This window comes from Amblyraja radiata, chromosome 28 (assembly GCF_010909765.2).
Source record: "Amblyraja radiata isolate CabotCenter1 chromosome 28, sAmbRad1.1.pri, whole genome shotgun sequence".
NCBI classification, from domain to species: Eukaryota; Metazoa; Chordata; class Chondrichthyes; order Rajiformes; family Rajidae; genus Amblyraja; species Amblyraja radiata.
In genome coordinates this window covers 33,656,115-33,677,897 of record NC_045983.1, presented here as the reverse complement: position 1 = coordinate 33,677,897, position 21,783 = coordinate 33,656,115, and the positions used below count along the sequence as shown (strand labels likewise).

Here is a 21,783-nt window from a genome sequence, read left to right as displayed (position 1 = left end):
CTGTTTTGGGGAGAAGGCAGGATAAGGGAGTTAGGGGGGAGAGATAGATCAGCCATGATTGAATGGTGTTGATGGGCCGAATGGCCCATGTCTGCTCCTATCACTTATGACCTTATTGTCACGTGTACCGAGGTACAGTGAAAAGCTTTTGTTGCGTGCTATCTAGTTAGCGGAAAGACAATACATGATTACAATCGAGCCATTCCACAGTGTACAGATACATGATAAAGGGAATAACGTGAATACCGTCTAGTGCAAGGTAAAACCAGTAAGGTCCGATCAAGAATAGTCCGAGGGTCTCCAATGAGGTAGATAGTGATGCAGCACTGCTCTCTGGTTGTGGTAGGATGGTTCAGTTGCCTGATAACAGCTGGGAAGAAACTGTGCCTGAGTCTGGAGGTGTGCGTTATCACACCTATAGCTTTTGTACCTCTTGCCCGATGGGAGAGGGGAAAAGAGGGAGTGGGCGGGGTGCGACTCGTCCTTGATTATGTTAGTCTGAAGAAGGGCGGAACGGTGGCGCAGCGGTAGAGTTGCTGCCTCACAGCGCCGGGGACCCGGGTTCGATCCTGACTACGGGTGCTGTCTGTATGGAGTTTGTACGTTCTCCACGTGACCTGTGTGGGTTTTCTCCGGGTGCTCTGGTTTCCTCCCACACTCCAAAGGCGTACAGGTTTGTAGGCTAATTGGCTTGGTGTAAATGTAAATTGTCCCTAGTGTGTGTAGGATAGAAACATAGAAACATAGAAAATAGGCGCAGGAGTAGGCCATTCGGCCCTTCGAGCCTGCACCGCCATTCAATATGATCATGGCTGATCATCCAACTCAGTATCCTGTACCTGCCTTCTCTCCATACCCCCTGATCCCTTTAGCCACAAGGGCCACATCTAACTCCCTCTTAAATATAGCCAATGAACTGTGGCCTCAACTACCTTCTGTGGCAGAGAATTCCAGAGATTCACCACTCTCTGCGTGAGAAATGTTTTTCTCATCTCGGTCCTAAAAGATTTCCTCCTTATCCTTAAACTGTGACCTCTTGTTCTGGATAGTGTTAATGTGCGGGGATCGCTGGTCGACGCGGGCTCGGTGGGCCGAAGGGCCTGTTTACGTGCTGTATCCCTTAACTAAACTAAACTAAACTAAACTAAACTAAACTAAACTAAACTAAACTAAACTAAACTAAACTAAACTAAACTAAACTAAAAAGGGTCTAATCCGTTCATGTGATCGGAGCAGAATTAGCCCACTCAGCCCATCCAATCTACTTGAATCAGCCATTCAATCACAGCTGATCTATCTCTCCCTCCCAGCCCCATTCTCCTGCCTTCTCCCCACAACCCCCGACACCCACACTAATCAAAAAAATATCAAACTCTGTCTTATAAAGTTCAGAAAGCTGAGAAACTTTGATTACTTTACTTTAGAGATACAATACGGAAACAGGCCCTTCGGCCCATCGAGCCATGGTTAAATTGCTGAGTAGACTTGATGGGTGGAATGGCCTCATTCTAATTCCTGTAACATGAACAGTAGACTGACTGCTAAAAATGACATCCATCTGATTTGTATTCTTTTATTTCAGTTACCTATGACGAGTACTTCAATGAAAGGAGGCTGGAAGGTAAGAGAACATTGATGACATAGATGTGGTAGACATTCAGGACCTGCTTCACAAGGGTAGAAATGTCAAGGACTAGAGGGCACAGCTTTAAGGTGAGAGGGGCCAAGTTTAAAGGAGATGTGCGGGGCAAGTTCATTTACACAGAGGGTGGTGGGTGCCTGGAACGCGCTGCCTGGGGTGGTGGTGGAGGCAGATACCATAGTGGCGTCTAAGAGACTTTTAGATCTTCTTAGGGCCCCTTCGGTCGTGGCTGACCTGTCCATGGGTGTCTCCAGGGTTGGAGGACGCCTGTGCGTGACTTCAAACGCCCCAGACTGTAAACTTCTCAGTGTAACAGTGGTGCATGCGACGGTCAGGAGATGCACATGTCTTCATGCGGTTAACACTTGTGTCTCTCTTGCAGTGGCCAAGGCAGCGACAACGGGAGACCAGATGGGAGGCAGCAACATTGCCATCGTGGTTTTCATCCCCATGATTGTCATCGCTCTGCTCATAGGTGGCGTCTATTTCTACTTCACAAAGTGAGTGGTGACAGAGAAGCAATGTTTTTCTTTCGGTTTATTATCGCCACGTGTACTGAGGTACAGTGAAAAGCTTCGTCTTACATCCTATCCCAAGAGCTGAACTCGCTATCAAAACATGGAGGGACGGGGGACACAATTTTTTGGCGGCCACGCGCGCATGCGCACACTCACACGCGCGCGCGAGGCTTCGGAGGCTCAATCCAGCGCTAAAAGTGGAGATTTTAAAATTGGGATGACAGAAACTTGGGGGGGATGTCCCCCATCTCTCAAAACATGGGGGGAACTTGTCCCCTCTGGCCCCCCCCCCCCGGGTTTTCCGCCCCTGTCCTATCCAATCTGATCAGATATATCGTACTTTAAGAATAAGGGGTAAGCCATTTAGAACGGAGATGAGGAAACACTTTTTCACACAGAGAGTTGTGTGTGGGCGGTGGAGGCCGGTTCTCTGGATACTTTCAAGAGAGAGCTAGATAGGGCTCTTAAAGGTAGCGGATTCAGGGGATATGGGGAGAAGGCAGGAACGGGGTACTGATTGGGGATGATTCCAGAACCAGGGGCCACAGTCTTAGAATAAAGGGGAGGTCATTTAAGGCTGAGGTGAGAACAAAACACTTTCACCCAGAGAGTTGTGAATTTGTGGAATTCCCTGCCACAGAGGGCAGTGGAGGCCAAGTCACTGGATGGATTTAAGAGAGAGTTAGATAGAGCTCTAGGGGCTAGTGGAATCAAGGGATATGGGGAGAAGGCAGGCATGGGTTATTGATAGGGTACGATCAGCCATGATCACAATGAATGGCGGTGCTGGCTCGAAGGGCCGAATGGCCTCCTCCTGCACCTATTTTCTATGTTTCTATGATCAGCCATGATCACAATGAATGGTGGTGCTGGCTCAAAGGGCCGAATGGCCTCCTCCTGCCCCTATTGTCTATTGTCCTTATATGTCCTATGAAAAGAGATTGGGCCGAACTCAAGGTTAATTTTTTTAATTTTTTCGAAATTCATCTCTTTCGCCAGGTTCCAGGGTAAGTCCACGCTGAGATTGCCACTGGCAGGAACCCTCCCGTACAACCACATCACCGTGGAATCGGCCTTTGACAACCCCATATACGAGACTGGAGTAAGTAACGAGCCCCTGCAGCTGCGGGAATTAGACTCGGCTTAATCTCGGCAGCGTTCACCACATCACCACTGCCCTCTCACTGGCCTCTCACTATCCACCCACACCACCCCTCATCATCCTTCAACTGCAGCCTACTGTAGTGATGAAGATCACACTATCCTCATTTATTTTCAGTCTTGCGATATATGTCCTGGTTACAGTGTGAAGTATTTGGTGTCTGTTTTTTTCCATCCCAATTTTTGTTTGAAAGCGTGCTATTTTATGGGAAAACTGTAAAAGAAAAGACTTGAATCTTGGCAGTAATCTAATAATTACGTATGATGGTTGTGTTAGCTTGGGGCTGCATCACTGGCTGGTGGGACACAATAAAATTCATATTACTGTGTAGTTGTACAAGAGACAAGAGAGGAGGAACGTGAGGGGAGTAGTTCGGGTAGACGCACAGAGTCTCTTGCCCAGAGTAGGGGAATCAAGGACCAGAGGACATGGGTTTAAGGTGAGGGGGGGAAAGATTTAATAGGAACCTGAGGGGTAACTTTTTCACGCAAAGGGTGGTGGGTGTATGGAACGAGCTGCCAGAGGAGGTCGTTGAGGCTGGGACCATCCCAACATTTAAGAAACAGTCAGACGGGTACATGGATAGGACAGGGTGTGAAAATTACAGTTCAAAGCAAACAATGATCAAGGAGAAGTCTGAAGAAGGGTTTCGGCCCGAAGCGTTGCCTATTTCCTTCGCTCCATAGATGCTGCTGCACCCGCTGAGTTTCTCCAGCATTTTTGTCTACCTTCCATCAATGACCTCGGTGGCTTATTGTGTAAGAAGGAACTGCAGATGCTGGTTTTATTGTGCAGGATGGGGTTATTAAATTTGTTAGGACTCTGTGAGCGTTGATCACGATTTATTTCACGTTGGTACATAAAAATAATACAGGACTCGATGATAGACACAACATACTGGAGTAACTCAGCGGGACAGTCAGCAGCATCTCTGGAGAGAAGGAATGGGTGACGTTTCGGGTCGAGACCCTTCTTCAGACTGAGGAAGGGTCTCGACCCGAATTATCGCCCATTCCTTCTCTCCAGAGATGCTGCTGCCTGTCCCGCTGAGTTACTCCAGCATTTTTGTGTACCTTCAAGGAAATGTAAAAGAGTTCATTGTTGGCCGAGGGGAAGGTGACAACGAAGGCGTACAGTCAGTAAATTAATCAGGAGGACGGTGAAACTAGTCGGAGAACTAGGGTGGGGGAGGGACGGAGAGAGAGGGAAAGCAAGGGTTACTAGAAGTTAGAGAAGCCAATGTTCATACCACTGGGCTGTAAGCTGCCCAAACAATATATGAGATGCTGTTCCTCCAATTTGTGCTAAGCCTCACTCTGACAGTGGAGGAGGCCCAGGACAGACAGGCCAGTGTGGGAATGAGGAGGGGAGTTAAAGGGTTTGGTAACCGGGAGATCGTGTAGGCCAAGTGGGGAGAAAACTCTCTCCACGAGTTGTGACAGGCCATTTGCACCCTTAAGTCTGGGTAGAAAATTGCATTTCACAGAAGAAATTGTTCATGATCATATTCCAATGGATTTAGCAGGCAAACCTGCTTGGCTCCAGCTGCTTTGAATAAGCAGCCAAGGCCCATGGGTTAACAATGAGGTCTTCAGAAATGTTGACTCGATATTAGTATTGGTGTGAAACATAGACACAAAGTGCTGGAGTAACTCAGCGGGTCAGGCAGCATCTCTGGAGGAAAAGGATGGGCGACATTTCAGGTCGGGACCCTTCTTCAGACAGTATTGGTATGGTTTATTATTGTCATGTGTACTGAGGTACAGTGAATAGCTTTTGTGTGCTTGTTATCTAATCAAACCAAATCATACTATACATAACTAGCCACACACAAGTACATCAGCAAAGAGATAAATGCCAGAGTGCAGAATATAGTTTTCAGCATTGTTTCATTACAGTTGCACAGACAAAGTCTAACATCCACAATTAGATTGTTTGGAAAATTCGGACTAAATGAGAGGGCTGGCACAAAATGCCGGAGTAACTCAGCGGGACAGGCAGCGTCTCTGGAGAGAAGGAATGGGTGACGTTTTGGATCGAGACCCTTCTTCAGACTGGCATTTTGTGTCTACCTTCGATTTAAACCAGCATCTGCAGTTCGCTCCTGCGCATTATGAGAGGGCTGTTCAGTTATCGGATATTCAGTGCAGGTCAAAAAATGAAATGTTGGCCATTATCTAAATGAGTCTAGAACCTAAATACCAAAGCAGCGACTCCTGCATCTCTCTGAACCTCATTAAAGACAAAATAATTACGCATGGACTAATCAGTAATATCCTGAGTATAACACAAAGTGCTGGAGGAAAGGCAGTGGGTCAGGCAACAACTGTGGCGGGGATGGGCAGATGCTATTTCAAGTCAGGACCACAGTGAATTACACGGTGGTCAATAGACAATAGACAATAGGTGCAGGAGTAGGCCATTCGGCCCTTTGAGCCAGCACCGCCATTCAACGTGATCATGGCTGATCATCCCCGATCAGTACACCGTTCCTGCCTTCTCCCCATATCCCCTGACTCCGCTATTTTTAAGAGCCCTATCTAGCTCTCTCTTGAAAGTATCCAGAGAACCAGCCTCCACCGCCCTCTGAGGCAGAGAATTCCACAGACTCACAACTCTCTGTGTGTAATAGTGTTTCCTCATCTCCGTTCTAAATGGCTTACCCCTTATTCTTTACGGGTTCTTGTGACTCCATGGTACTATTGGTGGATCTCAGCGGGACATGCCGCCTCTGGGCAGGGCATGGAGAGACGATGTTACAGGTCAGGACCCCGCCTCTCCAGTATCCACCTATCACTCACCCCAATCTCCCGTTTCAAGCTTTCACTCCCCTACTCCAATCAGTCTGAAGTAGGGTTCTGACCCAAAACGTCTTCTGCCCATTCCCTCTCCAGCCGCTGCCTGGCCCGCTGAGTTCCCCCAGCACTCTGCCTGTTACTCGTCATGTTATTACTGCTTAGTACATTTGTTGAAGTTACATCATTGACGTTATTTTGTTTGAAGCACAAACTAAGGGCGGCACGGTGGCGCAGCGGTAGAGTTGCTGCCTCACAGCGCCAGAGTCCCAGGTTCGATCCTGACTACGGGCGCTGTCTGTACAGAGTTTGTACGTTCTCCGTGTGACCGCGTGGGTTTTCTCCGGGTGCTCCTGTTTCCTCCCACACTTCAAAGACGGGCAGGTTTGTAGGTTAATTGGCTTCTGTAAATTGTCCCTAGTGTGTGTAGGATAGAGCTAGTGTACAGGTGATCTTTGGCCGACGTGGAATCGGCGAGCCAAAGGGCCTGTTTCCACGCTGTACCTCTAAACTAAAGATACTTCAGCACTTCAACTCCCCCTCCCATTCCGAATCCGACCTTTCTGTCCTGGGCCTCCTCCATGGCCAGACTGAGTCCCACCACAAATTGGAGGAGCAGCACCTCATATTTCGCTTGGGCAGTTTACACCCCAGCGGTATGAACATTGACTTCTCCAATTTCAGGTAGTCCTTGCTTTCTCCCTCCTTCCCCTCCCCTTCCCAGCTCTCCCACAGCCCACTGTCTCCGCCTCTTCCTTTCTTCTTCCCGCCCCCCCACCCCCACATCAGTCTGTAGAAGGGTCTCGACCCGAAACGTCACCTATTCCTTCGCTCCATTGATGCTGCCTCACCAGCTGAGTTTCTCCAGCATTTTTGTCTACCTTAAACTAAAGATACAAATGTCCAATGGGGAATATTTATATTTAGTCCAAAATCTGTAATTACAATGCCAATGCAAATCTGAATATTAAACACATTATAAACTATTAATAGCAGTCAAATAGCAGGATAATGCAACATTCTCACTGACTCACTCCCAGTATAACTGTTTGAGGAGCATTGCACCAGGGAGATTTTTGTGCTGGATGATCAATGTCATCACTTGTAGCTGTGGCTGAATGCTAATTTATCATTAAAGTGTGTGGCATCTGCTCATTTTGTTCACCGTTTCTTGTTTCTCATTCATCTCCATTAAGGTGAGAGGGGATAGGTTCACCCGGGAACCAGAGAGGCAACCTTTTCACACAGTGGGTGGTGGGTGTATGGAACGAGCTGCCAGAGGAGGTAGTTGGGGCAAAATCTATTTTAAAAAAAACATTGAAAAGACAATGTGGACAGGTACATGGATAGTTCAGTTTAGTTTATTGTCACGTGTACCGAGGTACAGTGAAAAGCTTTTGTTGCGTGCTATCCAGTCAGCGGAAAGACAATACATGATTACAATCGAGCCATTCACGGGGTTTAGATACATGATAAGGAAATAACATCTAGTGCAAGGTAAATGTCCAGTCAAGGATAGTCCGAGGGTCACCAAAGAGGTGGATAGTGGTCCAGCACTGCTCTCTGGTTGTGGTAGGATGGTTCAGTTGCCTGATAAAAGTAGGAAATCTTTGGGTTTAAAGGGATATGGGCCAAGCGTTAGCAGGTGGGACTATAGCAGACGGGGCATCTTGGTCAGCATGGTAAAGTTGGGCCGAAGGGCCTGTTTCCACACTGTGTGACTCTATGGTGTAAAATGGAGTCAACATCGCTGGAAAATCCAGCAGGAATGTAGGATTCCCAGTGACCGGAGAGGCTCTGTATCCTCATTGACTTATACATCTCGATGCCTTGTTGTACAGTGATGCCAAGTGCTGTCGTGTGGGATGCAGGTATGTAACCCGTGGCTGCATGTCGTGTGCATGTGAACATCGCATCCTTTCACGTGTCTTTCCATCTGCTTGTCGTTCAGTTACAATATTGCCTCCGAACTATTTGTTCTACCTCCGTCGGTGTTGTGTTAGGGCGGCACGGTGGCGCAGCAGTACAGTTGCCTTTCAGCGCCAGAGACCCAGGTTCAATCCTGACTACGGGTGCAGTCTGTATGGAGTTTGTATGTTGTCCCCGTGACCTGCGTCTCCGGGTGCTACGGTTTCCACCCACACTCCAAAGGCGTGCAGGTTTGTAGGTTAATCGGCTTGCGTTGGTATAAGTGTAAATTGTCCCTAGTGTGTGTAGGCTTGTGTTGATGTGCGGGGATCGCTGGTCGGCGCGGAACTCGGCGGGCAGAAGGGCCTGTTTCCGCACTGTATCTCCAAACAAAACTAAACGGAACTAAAATCTGTGCTGATCAATCGTATAATCAATGGTGGTTGACGTGCTAGTCGAGATGAAGATGATTTAGGAGTTGCATCTTTGTATGTGTTGATGTTTTGGAGATCTCTGATGCTGGCTGGTAGGGCGATTCCAATCCATTGTAGACAAAAATGCTGGAGAAACTCAGCGGGTGAGGCAGCATCTATGGAGCGAAGGAAATAGGCGACGTTTCGGGTCGAAACGTTGCCTATGAAACATATAAGATTCTTAAGGGTTTGGACACGCTAGAGGCAGGAAACATGTTCCCGATGTTGGGGGAGTCCAGAACCAGGGGCCACAGTTTAAGAATAAGGAGTAAGCCATTTAGAACGGAGACGAGGAAACACTTTTTCTCACAGAGAGTTGTGAGTCTGTGGAATTCTCTGCCTCAGAGGGCAGTGGAGGCGGGTACTCTGGATGCTTTCAAGAGAGAGCTAGATAGGGCTCTTAAAGATAGCGGAGTCAGGGGATATGGGGAGAAGGCAGGAACGGGGTACTGATTGGGGATGATCAGCCATGATCACATTGAGTGGCGGTGCTGGCACGAAGGGCCGAATGGCCTACTCTTGCACTTATTGTCTATTGTCACCCACTGAGTTTCTCCAAAATTTTTGTCTACCTTCGATTTTCCAGCATCTGCAGTTCTTTCTTAAACATCTTCCAATCCCTTGCTGTCTTGAAGAAAAACGAGTTAGAAAATGCTAATGTGATTAACAATGTCTACCATTGGTGCTGAAGTCATGGCAACACCACTCTATCTTATTTAATTTACAGGAGGCACGGGAATATGAAGTTTCAATTTAAAGACGGACGTTCCTCGTTACAGAAAAACACTTTCCAGAATCTCTCTCTCTCTCTCCCCCCCCTCCCCCATCTCTTTCATTCCTTCTCCTCCTGCCCCTCACCATTGTTGAACACAAACTTCCCGGAGCCTGTTTCTCAGAACAGTTTTTTTGCTCTCCAACGAGAAAATAAAATAAAGTCTAAAACACAGCAGCGTCCGTCAATCTGCTTGTCCAGTGAGTTTCAGTTTAGTATTAGATGTTCTTGTACATCCCTGTGTATGCATCGTCACATCAGAATTATTCTTCAGTGTTAAAGAATGCCATTTAAAAAAAAAACAATCTAAGCCATGCAGCTTTTACTATGTATTTATTCACTTGTTTTAAAATGTAAAATGTTTAAAAAAAAATGTTAAATGGTTGTACTGATGCATTTTTATCTTTCTTGCCGTGGTGAATGGCAAGACCTGAAGCTGAACGACATGTCTATAGACACAGTCCAGGGGAGATACAACTATTTCTCCATTCTCAGTAGGTTCTGTGTCGATGAAGAAAAGAAACAGTATAATTTTAAAAAAGTTGTGGTAAAACTTATAAACATTCAAGGCCATCCTGTGACCACCCTTCCTCCTCCCTGCGAGCGCTTTCCATTCTACGCAGGTCCACCGCCGATATTCCGGCACCCTTGGCTCCAGAGGCTTGCCGGATTATCCATGTTGCCGGACCGACAGAGGTCACGGCCTCCGATCGTTTCGCCGAACACCTTCGCTCGGTCCGCGTTAACCAACCTGACCTCCACGGTGGCTCAGCACTTCAACTCCCCCTCCCATTCCGTATCCGACCTCTCTGTCCAGAGCCTCCTCCATGGCCAGAGAGAGCACCACCGGAAATTGGAGGAGCAGCACCTCATATTCCGCTTGGGCAGCCTGCTTGAACATTGAATTCTCCCAATTCCGTTAGCCCTTGCTGTCTCCTCCCCTTCCTAGCTTTCCCTCAGCCCTCGGGCTCCTCCTGCTTTTTCCTTTCTTCTACCCGCCCCCCCCCCCCCCTCCACCCTCCATCAGTCTGAAGAAGGGTTTCGGCCCGAAACGTCACCTATTTCCTTCGCTCCATAGATTCTGCTGCACCCGCTGAGTTTCTCCAGCATTTTTGTCTACCTTCGATTTTCCAGCATCTGCAGTTCCTTCTTCAAAACCCCGGGAGGAGTCCAACAGTACCGGAACGGTCCGCCTAGGCCGCCCAGGGGGCCGAGATAACAGCCCGCAAAGTCGGCTATGGGAACAGATCTGCCGGCTCAGGCCGGGCCAGAGTTCCAGAGCCCCGGCTGCAGGGGGGAGATTCCACCCGGCGATCAGCCGCGGAAGTCCCCATGAGGTCGAGATCAGCCGCCTCACCCAGCCTCAGCGCCACATTTCCGGGGGGACTTCCAGAAGGGGGGGGGGGTGGTATTTCAAGTGCGTTCTCGTGATTTTGTCCGGATTAAAGGAAGTGTCGGACCACCAGTTGCAGGAATTTCGGTGGTGGACCTGTACCATAGAGATGACATATCTAGACACTATGAACAATATACCAATTATCGGAAGGCATTGAGATAAACTATTGTCTTCCGATCTAACCTAATTTGATCAAGAGGGTGATGTGTTGTTCAGGTCATTGTGCATGAATATGTTTTCAATTGCTCTGTAATTTGACAGAAACCCAACATGTCTCGCATTCACAATGTACATAAATATGCGACAATGACTAACTTTACAGATTATGGCTTGCACCATATCCTGATATATTCCACTCACGTACATGTCAACATATCATTCTTGCTTTTAGTTTGTGCACTTTGCCTGTTTACTTCGGATTGTAGACGTTTATAGAATGTAGAACAGTACAGCACAGGGTCAGGCCAGTCGGCCCGCAATGGCAATGCCAAACAGGATGCCAGGTTAATCTGGAGAAACACAGCGGGTGCAGCAGCATCTATGGAGCGAAGGAAATAGGCAACGTTTTGGGCCGAAACCCTTCTTCAGATGCTGCTGCACCCGTTGAGTTTCTCCAGCTTTTTTGTGTACCTTCGATTTTCCATCATCTGCAGTTCCTTCTTGAATGCCAGGTTAATCTAATCTCCTCTACCAACATGTGATCCATATCCATCCCTTCCCTGTGTATCCATGTGCCTGTCTAAAAGCCTCTTAAATGCCACTATCATCAGAGTCATAGAGTGATACAGCGTGGAAACAGGCCCCTCGACACAACTTGCCCACACCGACCAACATGTCCCATCTACACTAGTCCCACCTGCCAATGTTTGGTCCATATCCCTTCAAACCTGTCCTATCCATGTACCTGTCTAAATATTTCTTAAACATTGCAATAGTCCCAGCCTCAACCACCTCCTCTGGCAGCTCGTTCCATGCACCCACCACCCTTTGTGTGAAAAAGTTACCCCTCAGGTCCCTATTAAATCTTTCCCAACTCAACTTAAACCTATGCCCTCTGGTTCTGGATTCCACTACTCTGGGCAAGAGACTCTGTGCATTCACCCGATCTATTCCTCTCATGGTTTTGTACACCTCGATAAGATCACCTGCCAGGGATGGTGGTGGAGGCAGATATGATACGGGTTGTCCCGCCTCTCCTCTCTCCCATCTTCCTTCCCCTCCCTACAATCAGTCTGAAGGAAGGTTCCGACCCACAATGTCCCCAAGGGCGGCACGGTGGCGCAGCGGTAGAGTTGCCGCCTCACAGCGCCAGAGACCCGAGCTCCGTCAAAGCTACAGATGCTGTCTGTACGGAGTTTGCACGTTCTCCCCGTGACCTGCGTGGGTTTTCTCTGAATGCTCCGGTTTCCTCCCACACGCCAAAGACGTACAGGTTTGTCAGTTATGCTGCTTTGGTGAAAAAAATTGGAAAGTGTCCCTGGTGTGTAAAATAGTGCTAATGTGTACGGGGTGATCACTGATTGGCGCAGACTCAGTAGGTCAGTGTGGCTGTTTCCCTGCTGTATCTCTGAAGTCCACAGGCTAAAGTATAGGCACCTATCAATGTTCTCCACAGATGCTGCCTGACCCGCTGAGTTACTCCAGCACTCTGTGAAACGTCACCTATCCATGTTGTCCACAGATGCTGCCTGACCCGCTGAGTTATGGTGCAGCAGCATCTATGGAGCGAAGGAAATAGGCAACGTTTCCGGCCGAAACCCTTCTGGAAATAGGCAACCTTTCGGGCCGAAACCCGGAAGGGTTTCGACCCGAAACGTTGCCTATTTCCTTAGCTCCATAGATGCTGCTGCACCCGCTGATTTACTCCAGCACTCTGTGAAACGTCACCTATCCATGTTCTCCACAGATGCTGCCTGACCCACTGAGTTACTCCAGCACTCTGTGAAACGTCACCTATCCATGTTCTCCACAGATGCTGCCTGACCCGCCTGAGTTACTCCAGCACTCTGTGAAACGTCACCTATCCATGTTCTCCACAGATGCTGCCTGACCCGCTGAGTTACTCCAGCACTCTGTGAAACGTCACCTATCCATGTTCTCCACAGATGCTGCCTGACCCGCTGAGTTACTCCAGTTTATGAGAGATTTGTCCAATCTGTCTTTGTCTGAAGAAGGGTCTCGACCCGAAACGTCACCCATTCCTTCTCCCCAGAGATGATGCTGCCTGTCCCGCTGAGTTACTCCAACCTTTTGTGTCTATAAAGGGAATAGCATTTAGTGTAAATAAAGACCAGGCTATTAAAGATAGTCTCCAATTACACAGATGAGAGTTCAGCACTGCTCTCTAATTGATGGTAGGATGGTTCAGTTGCCTGATAACAGCCGGGAAGAAACTGTCTCTGAGTCTGGAGGTGTGTGTTTTCACACTTCTGTACCTCTTGCCCGATGGCAGAAGGGAGAAGAGGGAGTGACCGGGGTGAGACTGGTCCTTGATGATGCTGCTGGCCTTGCCGAGGCAGCGTGAGGTGTAGATGGAGTCGATGGAAGGGAGGTTGATTTGTGTAAACCATGGCAGTCAACCATGATACCATAAGGTACAGAAGCAGAACTAGGCTATTCAGCCCACCGTCTACTCTGCCATTCAATCATGGCTGAGCCACTTTTCCTTTTCAACCCAATTCTCCTTCCTTCTTCCCAAAACCTTTGACGCCCTTCATAATCAAGTTCAGAAGATTTGGGGCAGAACTAGGCCATTCGGCCCATCAAGTCTACTCCGCCATTCAATCATGGCTGATCTTTCTCTTCCTCTCAACCCCATTCTCCTGCCTTCGCCCCATAACCCCCAACACCCCGTACTAATCAAGAATCTATCTACTCTATCTCTGCCTTAAAAATATCCATTGACTTGGCCTCCACAGTCTTCTGTGGCAATGAATTCCGCAGATTCACCACCCTCTGGCTAACAAAATTCCCATACATTGTGTCAGGCAGCCTCTGTGGAGGGAATGGACTGATGATGTTTCAGAGATAGCTGGAGTAACTCAGTGGGTCAGGCAGCATCTCTGGAGAACATGGATAGGTGACGTTTCACAGAGTGCCGGAGTAACTCAGTGGGTCAGGCAGCATCTTTGGAGAACATGGATAGGTGACGTTTCACAGAGTGCCGGAGTAACTCAGTGGGTCAGGCAGCATCTGTAGAGAACATGGATAGGTGACGTTTCACAGAGTGCCGGAGTAACTCAGTGGGTCAGGCAGCATCTTTGGAGAACATGGATAGGTGACGTTTCAGGTCATGTTAGGACCTTTCTTCAAGCTGATCTTCAGACCCCATCAATCTGACCCGAAATGTCATCTGTCCATTCCCTCCACGGATGTTGTCTGGCCTGCTGAGTTCCTCCTCCAGCACTTTGTGTTTTGCGCAGCCTACCAGCGCCTGCGGTTTCTTGTGTCTCCGTTGTCCGTTGTGCTTCCTTCCCTTGCAGAAGAGCTTGCAATCACACCGTCGTCACTACACCCTCACCCCCCACACCCAACGAACACGGAAAAGAAGAAATAGTCAAAGATTCCACCCACCCTTTGCTGTAAGCAACATGACATATGGTTAGACTAGGCCACCCTCATCGATCTAATGTGTGAGTTAAGCCACCAGCCCACCTTCAAGAACACACAAAGACTACAAACATGTCTTCTTTTTATAAAAGAGTATCAGATCTGCAATAAACAATTTTTGCTGAAAACCTAAGATGTTGCCTCTTGTTCCACTGTGGCTGTGAATCGATGGCGCGCTAATCGTTGAAGAGGTATTTGCTGACTCGACAAAACAAATGTCCACAGACAATAGACAGAACAATGTACAATGGCGCAGCTGATAGAGCCATTGGCTCACAGCGCCTGAGACACCGGTTCGATCCTGACCTCGGGTGATGCCTGTGTGGAGTTTGCATGTTTCCTCCGGCTGCTTCGGTTTCCTCTCACATCAAAAAGACATTTGGGCCGAAGGGCCTGGTCCAGTGCTGAACGCTGCTGTGGCCCATGTTCTATGATTGCGTCTGATGAAGGCAATTACAGATGATTTGGATGTAGGCGGGTGTCAGGGGTTACGGGGGAGAAGGCAGGAGGAGAATGGGGTTGAGAGGGAAAGATAGATCGGCCATGATTGAATGGCAGGGTAGACTTGATGGGCCAAATGGCCTAATTCTGCTCGTAAAACCTATGAACAAGGGGACTCATTCTCTTCTAAAGTCCAGATGCAAGGAGTTGAATGTCAAGATGGATGTAGTGTACAAGATGTCCATAAGCCTGCCAGTGATGGCAAGTGAGAATTCCACAGCAATCTAAAACCTCAATTCAATCAGGGCAACTGAGGTAGGGCCTGACTATGTCATGGGCTACAAGCCAAGAAGTCTCCAGCAATGACCCATCTCGACCAGATGAGTTCATTAGTTCACAAGTCATAGGAACAGAATTAGGCCATTTGGCCCATCAAATGGAACTCAATGCCACAGAAGGCTGTGGACACCAAGTCGGTGAATATTTTCAAGGCAAAGATAGACAAATTCTTGGTCAGTGTGGGAATGGGAAGGGGAATTAAAGTGTTTAGCAACCGGGAGATCAGGTAGGTCCAGGGGGACTGGGCGAAGGTGTTCAGCGAAACGATCGCCAAGTCTACGTTTGGTCTCGCCGATGTATACAAGTCTACATCTTGAACTACAGATACAGCAGACGAGGTTGAAGGAGGTGCAAATGAACCTCTGCCGAACCCGAAAGGACTGTCGGGGTCCCTGGACAGAGTCGAGGGAGGAGATAAAGGGACAGGAGATTGCAGGGGAAGGTACCTGGGGAAGGGGTGGTTTGGGTGGGAAGGGATGAGTTAACCAGGGAGTTGCGGAGGAAATGGTCTCTGCGGAAGGGCCACAGAAGGCTGTCAGTGGATATACTTAAGGCAGAGATAGATAGATCCTTGATTAGGTATGGGGAGAATGCAGGAGAATGGGGTTAGGAGGGAAAGAAAGATCAGCCATGATTGATTGTGTAGATGGACCGAATGGCCTCATTCTATACCTATCACTTATGATCTTACGTGACTAGTGGTGGGATCCCATAAGGGGTGGCGAAAATGTCGGAGGATTATATGTTGTCTACGATGGCTGATGGGAAGAAAGGTAAGGACTAGGGGGACTCTGTCTCTGTTGCGACTAGGGGGAGGGGGAGCAAGGGCGGAGCTGCGGGGTACTGAGGATTCACGAGTGAGGGCCTCATCCATGATGGGAAAGGGGAACCGCCGTTGAGGTTCAGATGTCCTGGTATGGAACACCTCATCTTGGGCGCAGATGCGGCGTAGACGGAGGAATTGGGAGTCGGGGGTAGAGTCTTTGCAGGAAGCAGGGTGGGGAGAAGTGTAGTCTAGATAGTTGTGGGAGTCAGTGGGTTTGTAATAGGCGTCAGTCGATAGACTGTGGAATTCTCTACCTCAGAGGGCGGTGGGGGCTGGTTCTCTGGATGCTTTCAAGAGGGAGCTGGATAGGGCTCTTAAAAATAGCGGAGCCAGGGGATATGGGGAGAAGGCAGGAACGGGGTACTGATTGGGGATGATCAGCCATGATCACATTGAATGGCGGTGCTGGCTCGAAGGGCCGAAAGGCCTACTCCTGCACCTATTGTCTATTGTCTATTGTCTATCCCCTGTGATGGAGACAGTGAGATCAAGAAAGGGGAGGGTGGTGTCGGTCCAAGTGAATTTGAGTGCAGAATGGAAATTGGCAGTGAAGACTGGGCGTAGACTCGGTGGGCTTAAGGGCTCGTTTCCACGCTGTATCTCTGAACTAAAGTAAGGAAACAGGCAAAATAATAGTTTATTTTGGACAAAAACCATTGGGTTCTCCCATTGAATGAATGGGGGGGGCAGTCTCATCATCTTTAGCGGTCATTCGAAACGAGTATGACTCCTCTCCATAGGGTCGTCTACTTGTGGGCCTGTAGATGTCTGTAGAGGCCGATCCGCGATCCACACAGTGGGCAGTGGAGACTGGCGGTGGTTGGTAGTCGTCGAGCCCCCTTCTCTCTCTCCTTACGGTGCTGTCGCTTAGTCTCTGCGACACGGCGTAGTTCCGCCTCGTGACGTGCAGCTCCTTCCTGCACGGATTTCCTCCAGGAGCGCCTGCCCAGTGCAATGTGCTCCCAGTTGCTGGATGTGATGTGGAATTTCTTGAGACAGTTCTTGATGTTGTCCTTGAAGCGTTTCTTTGGCCCGCCGGGGGGTCACCGACCTTCCTTCAACCAACCGCCGGGGGCTTGCCGACCTTCGGACATCTCAATCGGTCAATTGAATCTATTTCTTGGCACCAAAAAGGTGATCACTGTAGATACTTTTGGCTGCAATAAGATGCGTGACCAGCAGGGGTAGTTTAATTGTCATATGTACCGCAACAGAGTAATGAAATTCTTACTTGCAGCAGTAGCAGAACAGGCCATGTCAACCCAATACTCACTAGATAACATAATAACACAAACAAACAGCAGAAGTTCAATACATGAAAACAAACAATATTAGGGCGGCATGGTGGCACAGCGACAGATCTGGAGACCCGGGTTCGAACCTGACTACGGGCGCTGGGCGATCTACCCCGGGTCGGGACTGGTTGAAACCTTCTGCGACTGTTCCCCGACATCGGCCTCTACCCGCGACTGCGAGCTCCTCGATGGTGAAATCGCAGGCCACGGTTGGGGCGTCGATCCCAGGCAAGGGATCGCAGGCTCTAATGGTAAGTCCACGTCCACCGGGGTGGGGCTCAAAGTCAGTCTCGAGCAAGGCCGCCAGCTCCGTGATGTTAGGCCGCAGAGCGACCGGAGATACAACGTGGAGAACAATCGCATCTCCGGCAAGGTAAGAGTTTTAAAATAAGTTTCCCCCGACCCCCCCCCACCCCCCACATAAAACAAACCAGAGAACATTACCACATACTTTTGAAACACACTAAAAATAAAAAAATAAACGAAAAACAGACAGCCTGTTGGTGAGGCTGCCATTGCTGACAGCGCCACCTGGTGGAATATATTACTCTCCTTATTAAGACTAACATTCCATCAGCCTATTTCAACATTTTTATATCTCTCAAGCGATCACATTGCATCTCTGGACGTTCTGAGCTTCCTGGCATAATCAAGTCTTTTTGATTATTTATGAATCGCCTCAGACGTTCAACCACTCACTTAATGCATCAATGTCTCGTTCAAACGTTATGCTACCTTTTACACTAATCACCACACCATTAATCTTTGTGTCATTGGCAAACTCAAATGTATGGGTCTCTACTGCATTCTCCCCTTCGTTAATGAATTCAGTCAACGGCTAAGGTTTCAGTTCACACCCTCGTGGGAGTCCACTTTGTCACTTTCTTCCCAGCTGTTATTAGGCAACTGAACCATCCATTAACAACTGACCTAGCTAGCATCTACCTCATTGGAGATCCACAGCCTGTCCTTCAGAAGGGTCTCGACCCAAAACGTCAACATCCATGTTCTCCAGAGATGCTGCCTGACCCGCTGCGCTCATTATCCTTCGAAGACGCACACCTCCAGATTCAGGGACAGTTTCTTCCCAGCCATTATCAGGCAACTGAACCATCCTATCACCCGCTAGAGACAATAGACAATAGGAGCAGGAGTAGGCCATTCGACCCTTCGAGCCAGCACCGCCATTCAATGTGATCATGGCTGATCATCCCCAATCAGTACCCCGTTCCTGCCTTCGCCCCATATCCCCTGGCTCCGCTATTTTTAAGAGCCCTATCTAGCTCTCTCTTGAAAGCATCCAGAGAACCTGCCTCCACCGCCCTCTGAGGCAGAGAATTCCACAGACTCACCACTCTCTGTAAGAAAAAGTGTTTCCTCGTCTCCGTTCTAAATGGCTTACTCCTTATTCTTAAACTGTGGCCCCTGGTTCTGGACTCCCCCAACATCGGGAACATATTTCCTGCCTCTAGCGTGACCAAACGACAGAGCAGACCTGAGCTACCAACTACCTCATTGGAGCCCCGTCAGACTATTTTTAATCGGACTTTAATGGACTTTATCGTGCACTAAACGTTATTCCCATTATCCTGTATCTGTACACTGTGGGCAGCTTGTTGTAATCACTATTAATCTTTCTGTTGACTAGATAGGATGCAACAAGAAAGCCTTTAGCTGTACCTCCATGACAGTCATCCTCATTTACCGGCCACCTAAACCAAACCCCTCCTTCCTATCTGACTTCACTGAACTCCTCACACTTGCCTCATCCCTCTCCCCACGTCTGCTGCTACTTGGTGACTTAAATATTCACATGGACTCCCCCACCTGCAAGCTTGCATCAGAATTCGCCTTTTTACTTGACAACTTCTCTCTCACTCAGCACGTCACCTTTCCCACCCATGACAAAGGTCACATCCTTGACCTGGTCTGCTCCACAAATCAACCGGTACTCGACCTCCATCCTTGCCTCTTCCCCCTCTCTGATCATAAGCTTATACGGTTCACCATCCCTTCTCCGACACCTCGCCCCCGCTTCCTCCGAGAAATCACCTTCCGTAATCTAAAATCCATTGATTCCCACCATCTCTCTGACCTGCTCTCCACCACTCTCTTCCTGGACTCAACCCCCATCTCACCTGATGATCTCACAAACCATCTCAACTCCACCTTGTCTACCTCCCTCAACACTCTGGCCCCCCTCAAAACAAGAACCGTAACTTTCAACACATCTTCACCCCTGGTACACACCTGCACTTCGTAAACTGAAACAGACTGGTCGCCGACTTGAACGACTCACAAATAAATCATCTCTCACAGTCCACCTTGAAGCTTACAAACTCCACCTCACTGACTACAAAGATGCCCTCATTGCTGCAAAATCTGCCTACCTCTCCTCCATATTCACCGATCCCTGCCTAAACCACAGAACCCACTTCTCCACAGTGGGCAACCTCCTCAAGCCTCGAGCCAACACTCTCCCTACCTCTACTCTGGATCTCTGCAACTCATTCCTCCACTTTTTCGCTGATAAAATCAGCACCATCTATCAATCTTTATCCCCTGTACCCGACTCCCCAGCATCTACTCCACCACCTACCAAGGCCCCTCCTTTCAACATCTCCACTGACCTCCTTACCCCTCCTCCACACTGCTTCCTCTCCCAGTTTGACCTGGTCACCCCTATTGAAATCTCCAAACTCATCAGCTCTTCCAAACCCACCACCTGCTCCCTCGACCCTCTCCCCACTCCCCTGTTGAAGTCCTGCCTCCCCGTTCTCTGCCCCTACCTCACTAATCTCTTCAACTCCTCATTGTCCCAAGGAATTGTCCCCTCCGCTTTCAAAACTGCTGCCGTTACACCAATCTTAAAGAAACCTGGTCTTGATCCCTCCTCTCTCATTAACTACCGCCCAATCTCAAACCTCCCCTTTCTTTCAAAAACCCTGGAGCGTATCGTTGCGTCGCAACTTCATTCCCACCTCCTTGCGTATAACCTACTTGAACCCCTCCAATCTGGCTTTCGCCCCCTCCATAGCACAGAAACTGCTCTCCTCAAAGTCTTCAACGACCTCCTCACCTCTGCTGACACTGGTTCCCTCAACATCCTCATCCTCCTCGACTTGAGCGCAGCCTTCGATACAGTGAACCATAACATCCTGCTCACCAGACTCAAAGACCTCGGCATTGAAGGCTCTGCACTCAGCTGGCTCCGTTCCTACCTTTCCAACAGATCCCACTTCATCTCTCTCCACAACCACACCTCTGCTACAGCCACAGTCACTCAAGGCGTTCCCCAAGGCTCCGTACTCGGCCCCATCCTCTTCATCATCTACATCCTCCCCCTTGGTCAGATACTCCGCCACTTCAACCTGGACTTCCACTGTTACGCTGACGACACCCAGATCTACCTCGGCACCAAATCCCCCCACAACCTCTCCCATATCAACTCCTGTTTGTCAGCTATAAAAACCTGGATGCAACATAATTTCATCAAACTCAACAGCGATAAGTCAGAATTCCTCCTCATAGGCTCCAAAGCCACACTCAGCAAAATCAATAACCCCACTCTCACCATCGACGGCACCACTGTCTCCCCATCTCCCCAGGCCCGCAACCTTGGCGTGATCTTTGATTCCACCCTCTCCCTTGAGCCTCACATCCGCCATGTCATTAAAACCTCCTTCTTTCATCTCCGCAACATCGCCAAACTCAGACCCTCTCTCACACCTCCCGCTGCTGAAAGACTCATCCATGCCTTCATCTCCTCCCGACTGGACTACTGCAACTCACTTCTCCTTGGCATCAGCTCCACCTACATCAACCGACTCCAACTGGTCCAGAACGCAGCCGCCCGACTCATCACCCACACCAAATCCTGGCATCACATCACTCCAGTCCTCAAACAACTTCACTGGCTTCCCATCTCCCACCGGATCACCTACAAAATCCTGATCCTCACCTACAAAGCCCTCCACCATCTGGCCCCCCCATATCTCACTGACCTCCTCTCCCCCTACCAACCCTCACGGCCCCTCAGATCCACATCAGCCGGTCTCCTCTCCATCCACAAGTCCAACCTCCGCAGTTTTGGGGACATAGCCTTCTCCAGGGCAGCTCCCAGGCTCTGGAACTCCCTCCCCCAACTGATCCGCAATTCCGTGTCCCTCACCATCTTCCAGTCCCGCCTCAAGACCCATCTCTTCACCTCTGCCTATCCTTAGCCCCACGTCCCCCTCCCTTTTCATCTGTGCATTAATTGCCTCATATTGTGTTTTGTATTGAATTCTGTCTTTACTTTGTGTACTAGTCATGTCTCTACTATTTATTTCATTCCCCTTACATGTTTTTCCTCTACCTGCTAAATTTTTGTAAGGTGTCCTTGAGACTCTTGAAAGGCGCCCATAAATAACATTTATTATTATTATTATTATTACCTCGGTACACGTGACAAAAAAACAAACTAAACTACAGTTCTCGAAGGGCCGAATGGCCTACTCATGCACCTATATTCTGTGTTTCTATGTGAATCAAGTGGTCTGTTATCTCCAGAACAGAGGTGAGTTCTAGAGAAGGTATAAGCCATTAGCACTCATCGCCTGAAGATT

At 48.9% G+C, this 21,783-nt stretch overlaps 1 protein-coding gene across 1 annotated transcript in view; it reads left to right on the top strand.

Annotated features, from left to right (window-relative positions):
* Positions 1-9,444, top strand: part of LOC116989180 (seizure protein 6-like) — a 68,011-nt gene extending 58,567 nt beyond the window's left edge. The window contains exons 11-14 of the mRNA XM_033046404.1: positions 1,583-1,621; positions 2,025-2,142; positions 3,160-3,262; positions 9,226-9,444. Of these exons, the coding sequence (XP_032902295.1) occupies positions 1,583-1,621; positions 2,025-2,142; positions 3,160-3,262; positions 9,226-9,255 (290 nt within the window). The 3' untranslated portion in view covers positions 9,256-9,444. The remainder of the gene's footprint in view (positions 1-1,582; positions 1,622-2,024; positions 2,143-3,159; positions 3,263-9,225) is intronic.
* Positions 9,445-21,783: the final 12,339 nt, after the last annotated feature.